The sequence below is a fragment of the Calidris pugnax genome, unplaced genomic scaffold (genome assembly GCF_001431845.1).
Source record: "Calidris pugnax isolate Ruff unplaced genomic scaffold, ASM143184v1 scaffold68, whole genome shotgun sequence".
In the NCBI taxonomy this organism is placed as follows: Eukaryota; Metazoa; Chordata; class Aves; order Charadriiformes; family Scolopacidae; genus Calidris; species Calidris pugnax.
The window spans coordinates 5,164,395-5,183,608 of record NW_015090921.1 but is presented as its reverse complement, the minus strand read 5'-3'; the positions used below and the strand labels follow the sequence as shown (position 1 = coordinate 5,183,608).

The 19,214-nt window shown below is 39.2% G+C and overlaps 1 protein-coding gene across 3 annotated transcripts in view; it reads left to right on the top strand.

Moving 5' to 3' along the window:
- Positions 1-19,005, top strand: part of EHD4 (EH domain containing 4) — a 32,272-nt gene extending 13,267 nt beyond the window's left edge. For all 3 annotated transcript variants that reach the window (XM_014950342.1, XM_014950341.1, XM_014950343.1), the window contains exons 3-6: positions 3,021-3,118; positions 10,554-10,966; positions 15,800-15,964; positions 17,636-19,005. In XM_014950342.1, the coding sequence (XP_014805828.1) occupies positions 3,021-3,118; positions 10,554-10,966; positions 15,800-15,964; positions 17,636-18,172 (1,213 nt within the window). In that variant the 3' untranslated portion in view covers positions 18,173-19,005. The remainder of the gene's footprint in view (positions 1-3,020; positions 3,119-10,553; positions 10,967-15,799; positions 15,965-17,635) is intronic.
- The last annotated feature ends 209 nt before the right edge of the window (positions 19,006-19,214 follow it).

Here is a 19,214-nt window from a genome sequence, read left to right as displayed (position 1 = left end):
GAGGAGAGAATGGCGATAATAGGGAACAGGTGATGATGGAATAGTCCTTTAATCTGAACAAAGATTTCAGCTTTTTTTTTTTTTTTTTTCCTCCAAATGATTTCACAATCCTAGTATTTTGTTTTGTGGAAAAACGTAAGGTATTACTTTTACAAGGCTGTGTAGGCTCCCATTACCAAGTGTCCTTTTAATCTAAATGTAACAGGAAAGGAAACAGTGACTGAGGTAATGGAGAAACTAAGAACAAAAGAGAACACAGTAGCACAATCAAGGCTTGTACTTGCTAATTAGCTTCCTTCATTTATTGATGTTACCTTGCCTCTATTTTTCCATGACCCCTTCTTATTTCCCCCTGTATCTCTCTGCTTGTGATAGATGTTTCTTTAAGCATTCTGAGTGTAGAAAGTTGTCTTTTATTTCTTGCTAATTAGCTTCCTTCATTTATTGATGTTAGCTTGCCTCTTTTTCCATGACCCCTTCTAATTTCCCCCTGTATCTCACTGCTTGTGATAGATGTTTCTGTAAGGGTTCTGAGTGTAGAAACTTGTCTTTTATTTCTCGGTGTACTTTTAAGTTGGGGGTGAAGGCAATGGGGACAGGACCTAATGTGTTAAAGTTAGTGAGGAAAGAATATTACAGTATACCAGAAGATCATGGAAACAAATTGGTGCTGCTGAGAAGAAACACATGGTCCTGCTCTATTTTAATGGGTATCTGAATGGACACAAAAAGGAATATAAATTCTTACTGGATTTTTTGAGTCATAAAAAGTTAATTTAAAGGAATTGTAAAAATCAGCAGATGATTACAAAGAAAAACTGTAATTTATTTTTGCAATGGTAGTCTAATATTGCTGGTTTTCTTTAAGAATAGTTTTATAATAATATGAAAAATATGACAGTATCGTCTAATGTGTCATAAGCAGTTGCAGTCATCTCATTCACGCAACTGTTTCTGTAAAGCTTTTTTTATGAAGGTTTGCTATCATTTAGGTAGATGGTAAGCAGTTTTGCTTTTTATGAGGCAGAACTTAAAATCACAGTTCATACAGATCATGTAACAAATAGTAGTCCAGAGCCAAATCTCGTCGTCAAAAAGAGAAATTCAGATACAACTATCATGACAACTTTATGTTGTCTGAAATACTAGATTGATGCAAGATTTTTTTTTTAACCCATCTGTTGCATTTAGATTATTGATATATTCTAGAAGCTACAGCTGGTTAATTCTGAGTTTATCCTCCTATTTCATATCCTTTTCCTATATACTTTTCTGCTTCCTTTGCCAGTAATGGCTGTGTGAAGACTGCAATGTCTTTCCATTTGAGGCCTGTTGTTCTCTGTTTTCTTGCACAGCCTTTTCCAGCTGTCCCACTTTGGGGGTGCCCAGGTCAAAATACTGCCATATTGTTCAGCTGAAATAATGGTGTCTTTTGGAAAGTTTAAAAAAAAAATGAAATATGTTATTTTAGTGAATAGTACCTCACTGCTCTTTCAAAAGCATCTCATAAGCTTGAAGAAAATTAGCCCTAGTGGAAAAGCTTGCTTCAGGTTATGCAGCGTTTTCTACACCTGGTGTTCTTCCTAAAAATAAAAAAAAAGCAAACCAGAAAGTGTAGTGCTCTTTTTTATCAGGCCAAGATGGCTGCTGTTTCTTTTTCCCTTCTTGGATTTCAGGGAGAGGTTGGCTGATGCTTCCGCTGTACCCAAGAAGGGATGCTGTGTGCTTTTGTTACAGACTTGTCACTACAAGGTCACCTAAAAAACAAGGTGAAGTGAGGCATAAAGATTTTTTTTTCTCCTGATTTCCTTTGAATCATCTGGATCGTTACCTGTCCAAAAATAGCTCTGAAATTTTGATGTATCTTAAATTTTCTATCTGGTACTTGACTGCTTGAAATCTTCCTAACTCAGATTATCTTTGGTCTTAAAGTTCTTGTTTGACCTTGGCGTGGTGAAAATTTTCCTGTCAGTGATGCCCTGTTTCTTGAGCCCAGTGTGCCTTCTGAAGGGACGGGTTAAGACAGGGCGGCCATTTTAGGGCCTGACCCTGTGGCCTGACCCTCTGCTGGGCCGCCCCGCAGCTTCACAGGAGGAGGGTGGGTTACACCGTCTGCTTGTTAGAACGGTCTTCAGCTGCTACCCGATAAGAAGATTAAACTCTTACACAAATCTCTTAAAGGCAGTTTACGACGAAGGGAGGTGAAGTTCTGCAGTCAGGCAGTTTACGACGAAGGGAGGTGAAGTTCTTCTGAACTAGAAGCATTGGAGTTGTTTGGATTTAACACACGATGTGTTCGGCACGACTCTCGGAGGCCTCGTGAATTATTTATCTTCTTCATAATGCCACCATTGAATTTTCCTCCTGTCACAGAGGCAGGAGGTTATTGTTTAGAGCGTGGTGTGTGTAATTTGAACTCTCGGCTCTTGCAGTGTGAAAGCTTGCTTGATTTGTGGGAGAGATACTGTTGTTTTCAGTCCTCTGCAAGCCCCGCCTAAGAGGGTGGTGGGATAGAGATGGAGACCATTCAGACACGGCCAGAGCAGGTGAGAGGGTGACTTGCCAGTGACTGAAATATAAACCATATCATCAGTATGGCTTTTTCCCTCCCTCCCTTTTCTTTTGATTCTCTTTGAATTTGGGCAAAAGGTGGAGTACATAAAGAATTTTTTCATGTGTATACTAATTTTGGTCATCACAGTGCAATGTTTGGTTTATGCAACCTTTTTAATGTTGCATGTATGGACCATGTTGTCAGCTCTTGCAAAATTGGGAATTTTATCAGCACTTAAGACTGTACAAGGTTTTTCTCTGTGGTGTTCATTTTATGAGAAGCTCTCTGTTTACATTTTGTCTTATTAAACATATATGGTTGCCAAACATAGGGGTTCATAAGGACTTCAGAAACTTTTTTTTTTAATCTCACTTGAGTCTTTTGAAAAGTAGATACGTAAAGGGGAGCTCTCTGTAAGTGAGCTAGAGCTATTGTTAATGGTTGTTTTTCTCCTCCTTTCTTGCAGGTTCATGTGTTCTCAATTACCTAATCAGGTACTGAAGAGCATCAGTATTATTGACAGCCCTGGCATTCTCTCTGGAGAGAAGCAGCGCATCAGCAGAGGTGAGTTGTAGGGCTCGACACTAACAGAGCTCAGTAACTATTTTTGTTGTACTGGACCAGTCATCATCCTAATCTGTTGGGGCCTGTTTTAGTGGTATTGAGTGGTGGTGTGTCTCAAACTCTTACTACAAGGCCTGTTAAAATCGTGTTCTAAGACTGGAAGTAGGGTTTGGAATTTTTACTCATGAAAACTGTTGGGGTTGGGATTTCTATCATCCTACTCCTACAGCTGCAAATGGCTGTGGTTGCATGGTCAGTTTAACTAATTAGTGCTTTGACACTCCTGACAAAATGCCTTATTTTCATCATTTTAAAATTGCTTTCCACAAAGTTATAATGAATAGGTTCTTATATATAGTATTGAAATTCATGAATGAAGAAATCTTTTGGAATAATTGTAGCTCTTCAAGCTGGTCATGTTTAAAAACTGGGTTTGGTTTGTAAATAAGGTGCTTTTATTGTAGGCATAGCTGCTAGTATTGCTTCTTAAGGTTGCTCAGTCATGCCATAATATCATTTTCAGTTGAAAGAGTTAAGGTAGCAGGAAGAAGAGGGAATGAGAGTTTTTTGTTTAATAAAGTGAAAATTCTGTGAAGAACTAAACGCTGTTTTTAACATGCTCTTTAAGAAATTAGCCAGTCTTTGAGAAAATATTAAAACAAACCAGCATAGTGTGAATAACTTTCTTTCTTGTTCCCTTCAGCTGCATTTCAGTGCATGTCAGGGGTTTCTGTGGAGTTGCAAATGGTAGTGATCCAGCATGGGGCTTGTGCTGCCCTCTGTTTTCACACCTGTGCTTAAGAAAGGCAATCTTTTGTCAGTTGTGTCTGTGGGAGGGGGAAGTAATCAGTTCTTTAACGAATCACACCTGGGATTTTCTGAGGAAATCCTGGAATGAGCACTGCAGCTGTGCAACTAAACTATACTTGCTTAGTAAACTGGTCTACTAGATGTTTCTGGATTCTTTGTTCAGTGTCTGACTGGTTTTTGCCCTCTTTGTTGCTCATATAGTCAAGTAAAGCATTTGTTATGGGGAGACCTGTGTTTTCCTATACGTGGTACGTTAGTAAACTAGCAGAGATGAACAGCATTGAGTGCCCTGCATCTCTGCAAGCAAAGGCTTGAATGTTGCCAAACCAGATGGGTAAAACAAATACTAGAAGTTGGCACTTTCATTTCTAGGCAGAAATGACAAAGTATATAACTAATCATCTTTAGTCTCATCAGATGTCCGTAAAGTATTTAAGTGTCAGTTTACACAGAGTCTGATAAAAATCCAAGTTGGTCTTAAATCTCCCAATCCATTTTCTCCGTATTGGATTCCAGCTCCTTTTTTCCTCCATCAATAAAAAACAGGTTCATCTTTCTCCCTCTCTGCTTCTTAAATCAAAAGAAAATTATGCTCGGCAGCACTGAAATATCTACTGCCACTTCCATGCTATTATGGAAGTGAGCATGAAATGAGCAGAAAACTACAGCATGATATTAATATGCCACAGAAAAAGTGACAAAATTCACCCCGTTAGGGATTGCTATGGAAGTGCCAGACTTCATGGGTGGGACTGGAGATGTTATGTTTCACTGGTAGCCCTGTACTGCTTAAAGGACCATGGCTCTTCGCTGCCATCTGGAATTCCTGTTGTAACTTAACAAAACATATGACTGTTATTCCTTTATTGTTCAGAAACTCCCTTTCTTGATGGTATGTGCCTTATCAATTGTTTTTATGGTCTAGCTGGCCTGCTCTTTGATATAGTAGACTTTTACCCAAGTTGACAGTGCTTAGTCATAATCTCAAACTCATACCTGTTTTACAGGCTTTAACTTGACTAGTTTGCATTTCATGAGTTGTGTTTTTTATTTTTCAATGTGTTAAGGATTGTCTTGAATATGCAGCTTGGCGTAGTTCTTTTATCACATTTTATCACAAATGTGGTTCTCCTGTATGCTGTGACACAACCAGTGTGGTTGTACCGTAAATAAGGGTTTGGGATTCAGCTTTAGACCAATGTTCTCTCTGTGCCCCAGGTTTGCAGGGCAACTGCTGCCAGGGTTTAATGTTCCTTATACTTAGGCATCAGCACCCAAGAGGTACCTAGAAGTCACTGTATGGACCTATTGCATGCTCTTATGGTTAGGCAATACTGCACTCACCCATGTCTGCAATGTTGCATAGTCAGATAGATGCATTTCCTGCATATGACTTTTGGGCTGTTTATGCAGTTTCCATACAGCTGGGTTTGTGGAGCACAAACTTGACTTGTCCTGTGGTACTGCACATGGCAAGGTCTGTCTGACCTGCTTCCTGAAGGAGTTGGACTGACTTCAACATATTTATGCTAAGAGTTCTAATTCAGCATGTTTTGAAGTTTGAGTTGCTTAGATTGCTTTTTAAATTGTGTGTGAATTGTGGAGCACAAACTTGACTTGTCCTGTGGTACTGCACATGGCAAGGTCTGTCTGACCTGCTTCCTGAAGGAGTTGGACTGACTTCAACATATTTATGCTAAGAGTTGTAATTCAGCATGTTTTGAAGTTTGAGTTGCTTAGATTGCTTTCTAAATTGTGTGTGAATGTAGGCAGGATCTTACAAGATGTTTTCTACTGTACCTAAATGTGTCTCTATCAGAGAAGGTTCTGTTTCTACACCTAGAGACCAACAAAGGGTTTTTTTCAATGTAGGCAGGATCTTACAAGATGTTTTCTGCTGTACCTAAATGTGTCTCTGTCAGAGAAGGTTCTGTTTCTACACCTGCAGACCAACAAAGGTTTTTTTTCCTACAAAATGTGTATTGTTACCTTTAAACTCACGGGCTGCTGCTCACTGAAATAAGGTTGCAGCTGGTGTGGTTTGTTATGGTAACTGCCATTTCTTTTTGCTGTGGAGGTGATTACAGACTTAAACGTAGGGGTGCCTTTCTGTGCTTGCCAGGAGAGCTTTAAATATACAGAGTGATTCTTCAGAACTTGTTTTCTGAGAATTTCACAATCTCATAGTCCAAAATTTTATAGTCCATTTTTTTAAGCCTTCGGTTTCTTTTTATTTCTCTCAAACTTTTGTTTTTCTCATGAATCTTGCTGGTATTTCTCAATCATATATACAAGATGAGATTTTTCATAATCCAGTAATGTGACATTTAATAACACTTGGTAAGTATTCTTAGATGCTTTCTGTTCTGCACATTATAGGTGACTGTTTATATCTGAGTTTTGAAATTAACCTTCTAGAAGTTTAGCTTGGTTTCTAACATTAGTGATCAGCAGCTTTTCTTATTGGTGATGTTCTAATGTGTTTGATGGAAGAATAACATTACCCGACCTCAGGTGTAAAACCTTCACTCTTTGCTGTATGTTTTTTTTCCATCTTTCCATGGACAGCTGCTTAACTATTTACCTATGAATGGACGTAACACCTGCATAATGATAGAAATTAACAGGTATCACTAGAGTAAGGTGAAGCCTTTGAGACCAACAAAGCAATTAAATGTTAACTTTCAGTTTTACAATGCAGGAAAGCAGTAAAGCAACTATATAAAAATTCAGGATATGTGCTTCTTCCCAGCATGTTTTATTTATAACTCTGGAAGGCACCCAGGCCATGGATGAAGGAGCTGATTGCTTTTTGAAGGGTCAAAAATATACACTGAGTGCAACATTCAAAGCTGTCTCTCTTGACACACCTTTCCCACTCTGGTTGTTGGCAGGAGGATGTGCCAGAAGCTTCCTGCCTGTCAGTCCGGGGCCTGCTTAAGTAGCTGGAGAAGAACGTGCAGATGTGTGCCAGCATTGTCCCCGGTCAGACAATGACCGTCCCTGTGCTGCTTCTGCAGCATCACTGGTGACGCTCACAGAGACCCTGTCAGACAGGGATATGCGTATGGTCTGAAAGACTTGGAAGGAACAATGAGCGTAAGGAGAGGAGGAAGGTGAAGCAATGTCTGTCAGGGTGTGGGGAAGAACCGCTTTTAGAAAGGGGAAAGGGACTGGTTCGAGTGGCATGAAGCCAGGGGTTTCCAGAAGTATGGGGAAAGAGCTCAGAGGAAAATGGAGGATATTGGTTGGCTTGCATTTTTAGAACTGGAGTTACTTAAATGCAGGTAATTTTCTCAGTTCGATCTAGCTTGTGCAAAATGTAGTCATGGATTAAGTAAGGAGATGTGTATAGTTGCAACATTGCCTCAGGCTTTCCCTTGCAGTGAGACACTGTACATTCTCTTTAGGATTAATCCACCAACAGGAGTGCAATAAGAGTGTTATCCAGGAGTGCTGGATTGAGACAGGCTTTCATTAACCATAACTGGAAATGTCCAGCCTGGACAGTAAAAAGTGTATCTGGGGTAGTTTGGATGCTCACCTGTGGCAAAGCATTAGAAGAAAGCAGACTGGGGAGGTGGGGGGAAGGCTGCTCTTGTCCATATCAAAACTGTGTGTTGTAGCCTTGGTTGTGTGGTACTTAGATAGCAATGGCAGGTAGGATCTCTCCAGTGCTCTGTGCACCTCTGATTCATCTGGCAAATGGATATTGTTCTCCTAGCTTGGAGGCTCCTCATTGCAGCATTCATCCGAGAGGTGCCTCTCCTCTGCTTTGCCAGTAGCTCCAGCCCCAGGGGTGGAAGAACTCTGCCTGTGCTTGCAGAGGTTGGATGGAGCCCATCAAGCCTCCCTAATTGTTTTCTGCATTGCAAAAGCAAAAGACAAAGTATAGGGATGACTTGTGACTTTCTAATATGCATTTGCAAGTAGATGTTGTACCTAGTGAGATATAGATCCTCAGGCTGGGTATAATTGCTGACATCAGTCATTGGCACAAACCTTTGAAGGAATAGCAACAGTAGAGCAGCAAGAAGCTGAGAAGTATTAACAACATATTTTTTTGATCATGTTTTCCAAACTGCTCGTTGTTGACCCAGTACTGCTGGACATTGAAAGCCCTAATCCATACATGCATGTACTGTATATGACAGGACCTAAATGTGTTGTGTCTCAGTGCTGTCCTATGTTTCCTTTCAAGGTCATTTGACTGGTGGGATAGATCTGCATTTCAACAAGCAGGCTTCTTCTTTCTTAAAGCAAATGTTCATTAATGTTTATTTATTTAATATACAATTATTGCTAGTTAACATCTACAGTTGTTTTTACAGTTCAAAATCCATCAAATGTGTGGTAGGAATTTTAACTAGCCTTATAAGTCACCTTCTTACATATCTGTTTGTCAAAAACTTAACACAATTTGACCACCTTCATTTTGCAATTTTATGTATTTCGCTTCAAGCAGATTTCCTTCTACCTCAGTGAAAACAGAACAGATTATTGCATAGCTACTATCTGTGCACTGTTGCAACTCTGTTGTGACATGCAAGTGACATACAAGATCTCACTTCTCCCTTTCTTTCCTGCTAAACTTCTATAAAGATAATTATTCATACTGGTTTTGATAAGATTGTTGGTGTAAAGGGAGGGGAGTTCTCTTTGAGATGTGTTTTGTGCAACTCTCCTTGCTCCCACCTTTCATCTTATGTTTAGCTCTTCAGAACTAGTCACAGGAAAGAATGAACCTATGAAAGCACCAGAGCAGCACTATCTGCAAAGGGGCATTTTTGTATTCCTTACAAAGTAATCCTTTTAACGGGAAAGGTTATGTTGGGCATTTGTTGTGTTTATTGTTTTTTTTTATAATCACCTAGTGAGTCTGACCTACATCCTTTTGGATGCTAATAATATCTTTCTAGAGTAGCTCTCATTTCAGTTTGTATCTGTGCTGGATTTTTAGTGAAGTTTTTTGATCTGTATTGGGAAGATGGAGGGCAAGTACCTGAAGACACTTTCTTACTATTAACTAGAACTTCTGGATTTTATTTCATATGCTGTTTGTCACTTTTAAACAAAAAAAAATTTAAGACTGAGTTCTTTCTTATGTTGCTGAACGTGCACAAGTATGCCCTGTGACAAATCTAGAGTTCACCATTTTTCCTATTACTTTAGTGTATGTCTGCTTTTCTTGATGTTGGCCCTAATCAAGTTGTACTGAAAAGCAAAAAAAAGCTGATTTGCTTTTGGGTTCCCCATTAAAGACCACTAACGTGAAAGTACAGTGAATAATGACTTGACTGAACCAACATTGTTTTAGGAAAAGCTGAGCAACTTTGCAATGTCCCCATACTTTTTTATTTATACTGTTTACAAGATGCTAGGGAGAAGGAGGAATGGTGAAGAGTGTTTTGCCTGTGTCTGGACCAGGTGTATGAGGTGTTTGTATAATTGGCTCATGTATGAGTAGTCTAAGTGGGTTTTCTTTGCTGGGGGATTGAAGGTTTAAAGGCTTATCTTACTCAGCTGCGAAATAACCAAAGACACTCTGGAGGGCTCACTGGTGGTAACAGATTTCTTTGCTGTTGGCATTTAAATACATGGTGCTGAGGGTAAAGCTGTCAATTCTGTTTGGGTTACTTTACATCAGTCCTTGCATTCTGATTGCTCCCCCTTTTAGCTCTGATTTCTTTCTGAGTGGAAGAGTAGGGGTGGGATATTGGCTCCCAGCTCAGATCTTGCTGTTCCTTACTCAAACAAGATGAGTCACACCTGGTGACTCTCTGTGGATTAAATGTGTCACTGGTGAATAAGGAGCTCCTGAATACTGTTTGTTGTGTGGACTAGGCTACCAGATGCCTTTATAAAAGCATTCAGACAGGTGCTATGAATAGACTTTCCTTTAGAATTTCAAAAAGTTTTTTTCAGATCATCAGAAAGGTCACTACTCATTGTGTTCTGTAACGTCCCCAAAGCCATCAGCAACGTAGGTGTATTACTTGTAAATTGGATCTCTGACTTTGCCGTGGTAGAAATAACAGCAAGTGTTGCAATACAAGGAGAAATGGGTTCAGAAATGGCTTTAAAATCCAAATATTTTTGTTTGCTGACTTATGCTGGAGTGCTGCACGTGTGGTGTATTCCTTGTTGGTACAGACAGGCAGTGCTACCAAAGTGGCCAGTGTTAACAGTGACAGAGAGGGCTTGTGATAAGAGCCCCACAGAGCTGCTTAAGCTTGGGCCCTCTGCTGGAGCCACAACTCCTGGGAAGAGGCAAATACGGGTGTGAGATGGTAACTCACAGTAGCGCAAAAGATAGTGACACAGGAGATGGATGGCAAGGTTGAAAGAAGGGCAGTGATAAAAACAACAATAACAACAACAAAAAAAAAACAACAAAAAGGCAGGAATAGGGAGACTGGCCTAAGGAAATGTAGGATACGGTTGTCCTGACCTCATTGTCCACAGATACCCTCTTCCAGGTGGTCCATCTCCTCTTTTTCCCCCATGAAGATGCTATGATTCCCTTGTTCTCCATCCCCAGCCCTACCTTCTCTAAGACTCGCTTTTCTGAATGGTATGACTGTATGGTCATGTATTCTGAATGGTATGTGTGTTCTTCCTTCAGGCTATGACTTCTGCCAAGTCCTCCAGTGGTTTGCTGAGAGGGTGGACCGCATCATCCTCCTTTTTGATGCCCATAAGCTGGATATATCTGATGAGTTTTCAGAGGCTATTAAGTCATTCCGGGGCCAGGATGACAAGATTCGAGTGGTGCTTAATAAGGCTGACCAAGTGGACACACAGCAGCTGATGAGGGTCTACGGTGCACTCATGTGGTCCCTGGGAAAGGTGATCAACACTCCAGAGGTGCTGCGGGTCTACATTGGCTCCTTCTGGGCCCATCCTCTCCGAAACACAGACAATCGAAGACTCTTTGAAGCTGAGGCACAGGATCTTTTCAAGGATATCCAGAGTCTCCCGCAAAAGGCCGCTGTGCGGAAACTCAATGACCTCATTAAGAGGGCGAGACTTGCAAAGGTAAGAAAAGATAAAAAAACCTAAATTAATTGAATGAACCGTCTCTTCTGTCTCTTTCAGTGTGTCCTTTCTCACCCTTCCCAATCTTTCCCTACATATAAACTGTGTTTTTCAGCAAATTGATTGAATTGTCAGTTTTTCACAGAAGAGGTAGCCACCCAGGATATAGAAGCAAGTAGGAGGAAATCAAGACTTGTACTGGGATGCCTCCCTAACCTTAGAGAAGGGATTTGATGCTTTTTAGGCTGCTAAAGCTATTGTTTGCTCAGTGGGGGACTGAATATTTTTTTTTTCTCTTACACTGTACAGCAAGGTAATCTTAATGCTCTTTTTTGGAGATAAACCACCTTTCCACTTTTGATGTTTTTCTTTAACAATGGTTGGGATGTAGAGAACAGTCTTTTTAAAACAAAAAAAAACAAAGATAAAAAGGTGTGCAAAAAATCACAATCAAAACTATTCATATGCAGCCTTCCATATGCCTTTTTGTAGAGAACAGTCTTTTTAAAACAAAAAAAACCCAAAGATAAAAAGGTGTGCAAAAAATTCACAATCAAAACTATTCATATGCCTTTTCGCATATTAATGCCTTAATGCATACTCTCAATCAGTTGCTGTGGAGACACACTTTTACTAAATGCATTTATGTTATATCCTGGAATACAAGACTGATTAAAAGCCTTACTCTTGCTGAAGTACAGATACTGATGAATTGGAGAGGTGCTTGTGCATTAGATTGACATTCTTGAGCCTCTCAGATTGTATCTTCTTCACTCCCTGTAACAAAGACACTGCTGTGATACAGACTTTGTGTCATAATATCCAGAAAACTCATTATGCTGAAATATGAGTTATGTGCTGCATTGTAGGTAGCCCCTGTCCACTGTTCCCCATGTTTTTGGCTCTGGAGGAGTCACATGCATTACGTGCAACTTACAGTCACTAACTAGTGTGTGTGGGCAGGCTGTCTGTGACAACACTGTGCTGGCCATTTAAAACCTGTTTAATTTTTTTGGTAGGTTTTTTAGTTATCTATGATGAATGAGTGGATGTCACTTTAAAGCTTTGTGAATGACCACCAAGTTTTAATTACCTATTTATAAAACCTTCTAGTTGTATTTTACACTTATCTTCAGACTCCCTGCTTAATGATGCTAGCTTCTGTCCTTTCTTCTCATAGCCTGACTAGAATAAGCTTTGGTTGCTGTCTAAAATACTTCTTTACCTGGTTCTCTGATTCTGCAGTGGGCTTCTTTTATTGTAGCACTGCAGTTGCTGTTAGAATAATAGTTAAAAGCACTGCCAAGTTTCTTGTTATTTTGAAAAGCTTAAGAATAAAATGAAGATTGGTGATTCAAGAATTATGATTTGTCATGTGGAAAACTGGAGAAGGAAAACTAACTTCAGAATACTTGGGGAGAAGGCTGGTGGTACCAGACAGAAATTCTAATTTTAAAGTATGTTGAGATTTCCTATGCAGTTACCAATGAGAATGTGAGTGGACTTAGCGTGGTTGTGTTGGAACACATTTTCATGTGGACTTCTAAGCAAAAATGAAGAGGATGTGCACTTACAGCAATGTAAGAATAGTTGTGTGGAGATGTATACCACTCCCTATGTTGGCTTAATTAACTCTCTGAATATAGTGATACACTTAAGTTGGTTTGGTTTTTTTATGGGCTGAGCTTTGGGGTACCCCATAGCAGTTGCATCTTTGAAAATTCCATTTAAAATCACATTCCTGATGATGTTGTGTTAAAAGTTGCTATAATCTCAGTCTATTTTGTGGATATTATTGGCAGCTTTTTGCTTTCATTTGTTAGAATTGTTTTGAAATTGGAAAAGTCCAATGAATTGTTTTTAGGTGTTTCTATGTAATGTCAAATAAAATGGATAAAAGTAAATAAAAAATACAATGCTCACAGGGCATGCTAATTAGGCAGTTATGGAAGGGGAATAAACTGTTTATCTACAGGAAAGCAGCAATGTAATCTTTCCTGTGTCGTCATTCTACCTTCCAAACTGAACTTAAAGTACTGACACTCAAAAAATCATTTTTTTACGGTGTTGTGTGGTATTTTTTTGTCCTATTTCTTAATCTATTCTAAAGCATGCACAGTAACCAAAACCAACAGCAAACTGTTAACTTGCAGTCAAATTTGAGCATTAGCTTTTTTTTTTTTTAAAGTCCTGTGACTCACTATGCCATTTTGAAGATGGAAACTATTCTTATCTATAAGAAACACATGTGCCTACTTGCAAACCTTAGGCCACTTAGCGTACACATAGGAAACTGTTACTGCTTGTGAACTATAAACATACTTTTCTGGTTTTGATATAAGTATTATTTTAAACATAAGATCCATAAAACTGCTTACAATTATTTATAAACTCTCTTAGAAATGTCCTTGTTGAATCGCTTAGAATCATAGAATAGTTTGGATTGGAAAGGACCTTTTAAAGGTTCTCTAGTCCAACCCCCCTGCAATGAGCAGGGACATCTTCAACTAGATCAGGTTGCTCAGAGCCCTGTCCAACCTGATGGTCCCAGCAATTGGGCATTTACCACCTCTCTGGTCAACCTGTTCCAGTGTTTCACCACTCTCATTGTAAAAATTTCTTCCTCCTTCTATTGTTTTAGAGAAATACTCACATCTACCCTGTCAGAAAATTTAATGGACTTATGCAAAAACCCTGCTGCTTTAAGCTGTTATTTTTTTTTCTCCTCTGTAGAAATTGAAATTTATCTGCAATTAAAATTAATGCACTTTTTCTATATATGAGGAAGTGATATTGAGTGTGAATTCCTCTCCACTTTTCTTACAAGTCAAATGTGAAAGTTGGGATCTTACAAGTCAAATGTGAAAGTTGGGATCTCAAGACATGCAAAGAAGTCGTTACACCTTTTTTCTTTAAAAAAAGAGATATTTTTTTCCAGTTTCCTTTAAGCCTTCTTAAATAAGTAAGAAAAGGAACTGGAAAGCACTTTCCCTATACAGATTAAGTTTCCTTTAAGCCTTCTTAAATAAGTAAGGAAAGGAACTGGAAAGCACCTTCCCTATACAGATTGTGTTAGGTTTGTACAGAATACTATAAGGTACATTCTGTGGTGCTTTGGTAGGTATTAAGTATACTTACGCCATATCTAGGTAATCACTTGGTTCTAACAATGCTATTTTGTGGTAGTATGTCTTAGCCCATTCTTCAAAATTTCAGCTTTTTACCATTCAGTGGTTTGATACCTTCCCTATACAGATTGTGTTAGGTTTGTACAGAATACTATAAGGTACATTCTGTGGTGCTTTGGTAGGTATTAAGTATACTTACGCCATATCTAGGTAATCACTTGGTTCTAACAATGCTAAATGTGTTAGGTTTGTACAGAATACTATAAGGTACATTCTGTGGTGCTTTGGTAGGTATTAATTATACTTATGCCATATCTACGTAATCACTTTGTTCTGACAATGCTTTTTTGTGGTAGTATGTCTTAGCCCATTCTTCAAAATTTCAGCTTTTTACTGTTCAGTGGTTTGATAGAAAATAGCTTTTTTTTTTTTTTAATGTGTTTTCCTCTGTGTGTGAAAACTGTATGTAACTTCTGTTTTGGCAACAGCTACATCCTTATTTTAATGAAGAAAGGCCTGGGTTCTGTAAACACTTAGCCTGTTGTGGAGCTTAGGAAACCATTTGATTGCTTCAAGTTATGATAGATGGGCATGGCTTGTTAAAGAAGCCGGCCCTTGTGCTTCCCTCTTGTGTGCAGCACAAATGTCTGTGTCCACACAGTGAACTGGGCAAGTGAACTCACCTCAGTTAAGAAGTGCAACTCACCATTTCTGTCCTGTCTGGAGCAGATCACTCGCTTTCTGGCCACGCAGGTCCTGTTTGTGGTGGGAGAGTGGTAAGGGGAAGAGATGGATGGCTCGGGGGTTAGGGTGGAAGGAGGGTGCGTGGGCAGGATGGATGTTTTGATGGCAGGGCTGAATTATCAGAATCACGGCAGATGGGAAACTTGAAGAGCGCTACAAGTATCACTGTGTTTCAGGACTTGTCATCCTAAATTAATGTCCGTCTGTATATGCTGGAATGACTCTACTTTTCTCGCTAAGGCTTTGCGAGGCAGCCTGGGCATGCAGCTGTTAGAACTGAGTATGTCATCCTCTTGTGGCTGCGTAAATATAGACTATAGGTGTCTGTCCTGTCTGGAGCAGATCACTCGCTTTGTGGCCACGCAGGTTAAAACAGACTGACTACTCTGTCAGCCTCTTGTGGCTGTGTAAATATAGACTATAGGTACTCGCTTTTCTGGGAGTAAATAGGTAGGAATGCAGTGCCACTTCAATTAGATAGCTCGGCCACTTAGCATACTTGGGTTATTTGAGGCATTATGCTGTTGCTTCCCACAATAATTGGCGAGGCAAATGGAGTTACAAATCTCTGCCACTGAGAGAGGTGGACAGATATGGCTGGTACTCTGTGTGTGGTCCGTGCCTGTAGTATCAGGACGTGGATTTGGGGCCTTGCTTTTGCTCTGACTGTTGGTACTGATAGAATGCTGTACCATGCTTCTGCTTAAACTGCAAGTATCCATCTGTATTTCTTTTAAATGTGTTTGCTTTCTCTCTGCCCCTCAAAGGAATGCTGAAAGCAGCAAAAGCTAGTTGATAACTGTTCATATAAACATGAAGTTCCAGAAACAATTGTTGATAATATCTTATCCTTGAACTGACTTAGGGAAACGTTATTTCTGTTTCTTTTCATGACGTGGGTGAAAAACACTAATGTTAACTGTAGATAAACAGTAGTACTGATTTCAGTTTTGCTTCTTAGGTTCATGCTTATATCATCAGTTATCTGAAAAAAGAAATGCCCTCTGTTTTCGGGAAAGAGAACAAGAAGAAGGAACTGATCAGCAGATTACCAGAGATCTACATCCAACTGCAAAGGGAACACCATATCTCAGCAGGGGACTTCCCTGAAGTCAGTAAAATGCAGGTAAGGTGATAGATTACAGTTCCTCTGGAATAATATTAACTTTCCAACAGGACCACTGAAGTGGAAAAAGTAGGACAGATGAGGAGCCTGCAGCTTGGTCTGACCATAGGCTAGTGATGAGTGTGATGGAGAATGTTTTCCAGCTTGACTCTTGTGTATCATTCTGACAATTTATGTGGTACGTTTACACTGCTCATCATAGAGTGGTGACTGGCTGATTAACCTGTCTATAGGGATGCACAGGTTTCTTTTAAGAATTAAATATTTAACTTGGGAATCAATTATTGGCATGAGACAGTAAATTATAGATGAAGCACATGTCTTACTTCCCTAGGTTTTTGCAGGTAGGATTGTTGGAAGGGTTTAATGAGTTAGGTTTTAAAAGGGGCTTGTGTAGAAAGTTGACTCTTTCTTTCCTTGCTGCTTTTCTTGGCGATGGGGAATGAGAGAATATAAGATGATCACTTGTCAGTTTGGATATTGAAACGAAATTTGAATGGAACTTTATAACACTTATAGTGCATGTCGCTAAGCCTGAGCAGCAGATGGCAGCAAATATATGCATGAGAGATAAGTCACTCCTGTAATGAGGAGTAAAATAGTGACATAATAAAATTGTGCCAAAACAGATAGCAGATTTGACCTTTGGTTTCTAAGATTTATTGTGTATCATAAATTTATCCTAACTGTTGCTTGTAAATCAGGTGATTGTGTATAAATGTCACCTGAACAGCAATGGTTGTTGGTTGATGGTTTTCCTCTAAGAAATCTAAAGTTCTGTGTACATGGGCAAAGCCATTAGCCAGTGCTTCAGGTTTCTTGGGTTCATATCTTCATAGTTCTGATATGTGTGGGAGCAGATCCCTAAGGCAGATGTGATTTGTCAAAGCAGTTTAACGCTGTTTTGAGAGGAGGCTTAGGGGAGTTTGGGTATTTTAACAGTTTCCACTGTAACTCTTTCTTCTTGGCTATCATTTTGCATGTAGAAATCATTTAATAATTGCTTAAAGTGTTCTTAATTTTTCAGTGTTCTGGTGTGAAACATGCTTGGGCTTGAAATACCACATATCACTTAGTTAAACATCTCATTGAGATTGGTAGGAGTTTATGTACAAGATGAAAACTCAGCAAGGAACCGTGTGACTTACGAGTTCTGGCAGAACTTCTATAAAACCACTGCTGCTGTTATCCAACTCAGTTTTTCTTTATTGGTAAAGGACATTTCATGACCTAACCACAAACAAGAAGTTAAATCTATAAAATCAGATCAGTCCTGCAAACTCTTGGATTTACTTTTAACTTAAATACTTGCATAAGTGATAGCAGAACTGAGGGCCTACTTTCATACTTTCTCTGATGTCTGGAAGAAAATCGCCAAATGGAAGGTTCTTAGGTAACATCAACTGCCATGTTTTTATGCATTGCTGTTTTGAAAATTGTATTGTAGATGTAATTTAATAGACCAGCTCATATACTGTTGGAAAGCTGTCTTAGTGTACTTCAGCAGCGTATTAAGTGTGTCAGCTTTGCTTCTGCTTCAAGAGGGCTTTCAGTTATGGAAACTGCTTCAAAAGGTAACAGATTATTTTAGTTTAAAGCCCGTTCCTTAACCTGTTTCAATGTTTTGGAATTTTTTTTAACTACTGTCACTGAAACCTTTGTCATTGACAGGAGCTGTTGGAGAATTGTGACTTCACTAAATTTCACTCTTTGAAGCCAAAGCTAATTGAAGCTGTGGATAACATGCTGGCCAACAAAATTGCCTCCCTGATGAGCCTGATCAGCCAGGAAGAGAGCAATATGCCCACAGAGATGGTACATGGTGGAGCATTTGATGGCACCATGGCAGGACCCTTTGGCCACGGATATGGAGAAGGTGTTAAGGAAGGAGCTGATGAAGAGGAATGGGTTGTTGCCAAAGATAAACCTGCTTATGATGAGATTTTCTACACTCTGTCACCAATCAATGGCAAAATATCTGGGATCAGCGCAAAGAAGGAGATGGTGACTTCTAAACTACCCAACAGTGTCTTGGGGAAGATCTGGAAACTCGCAGACTGTGATGGTGATGGGATGTTGGATGATGAGGAGTTTGCATTAGCAAAACACCTTATCAAGATTAAACTGGATGGATATGAACTTCCAGGCACACTACCTTCCCACCTGGTGCCACCATCTCACAGGAAACCTTTGCAGACAGCAGAGTGAAAAATACAAGAATGAGGGTTTTGGAAATCTTTCTGTGTTGAAACCACCAAAATTTGAAATTAGTCTTAGATCCTTAAACCTCACAGCACATTTCATGCAAGTTACTGAAATTAGAAGCATAGTAGCAGGGAAACATTCATGTACTTGTCCCTGCTGACCTTCACTGAGACATGCTTATCACAAGTGCCTTGTATAGATCTATCATAATGTGTGATGGCAAGGTGAAAATGTTTTTGTAGTCCCGCTTCCATGTCTTGCTGCCTTTATAACCATAAAGCAGAAAAGACCATGTATACAAAGCACTGACCTTCACCAAAACTAAATGCTTTTATCAACCATAAGTTTTCCCAAACTATTTTAAATAGTGCAAGGAAGCTCTAAATGTTAAATGCACCTGCCTATGCAAGGAACGTTTTCTATGCTAGAAACATACTTTAGGCATCGAGTGAATGTCAGCATCTCTATAGTTTAAGAAAAGCCAGGTATAAAAGGAAATTTTATTTTTGTTCTTTTTTCTTTATTTAATTTGGGGGTAGAAGAAGAGAGAAGAGTGATGGAGAGAGTCTGAGAGTCTTTTAAGTGCTCAGAATATGAGCAGACTTGTTTTAGAACAACTTTGCTGATTTGCTAAAACTGTAAAATATTAAAATGATTCTTTCAATCTGTCATCACTGTGTCTTGTCAGAACTCCTCCTTCAGTTTTATGCAGCACTATATACTCAGTATTAATGTTAAAAGAACTGAATGTTCTTTGCTCCTTGGATTTGTAGTCTCTTTTGAGGTTTCAGTTTAGCTGCTCTGCAGACAATAAATTCCTGACTTGTTCAAAGTGACAGCAGAATGTTTTTGTAAGCTTAAAAAAACCCCAGATCACATTTCCATTGGAATCAAGCCTCGCTTTCTGTTCAGGAAAGGTGCATTGCTCAAAGTCAGCCTCTTCAAAGCACATCAAATTGTCTCGGGAAATTTTCATTGGTATTAATTTCTATTTACAGGTAATTATACAGTTATCTCTGCATTTTTTTATATATATAATATTTTT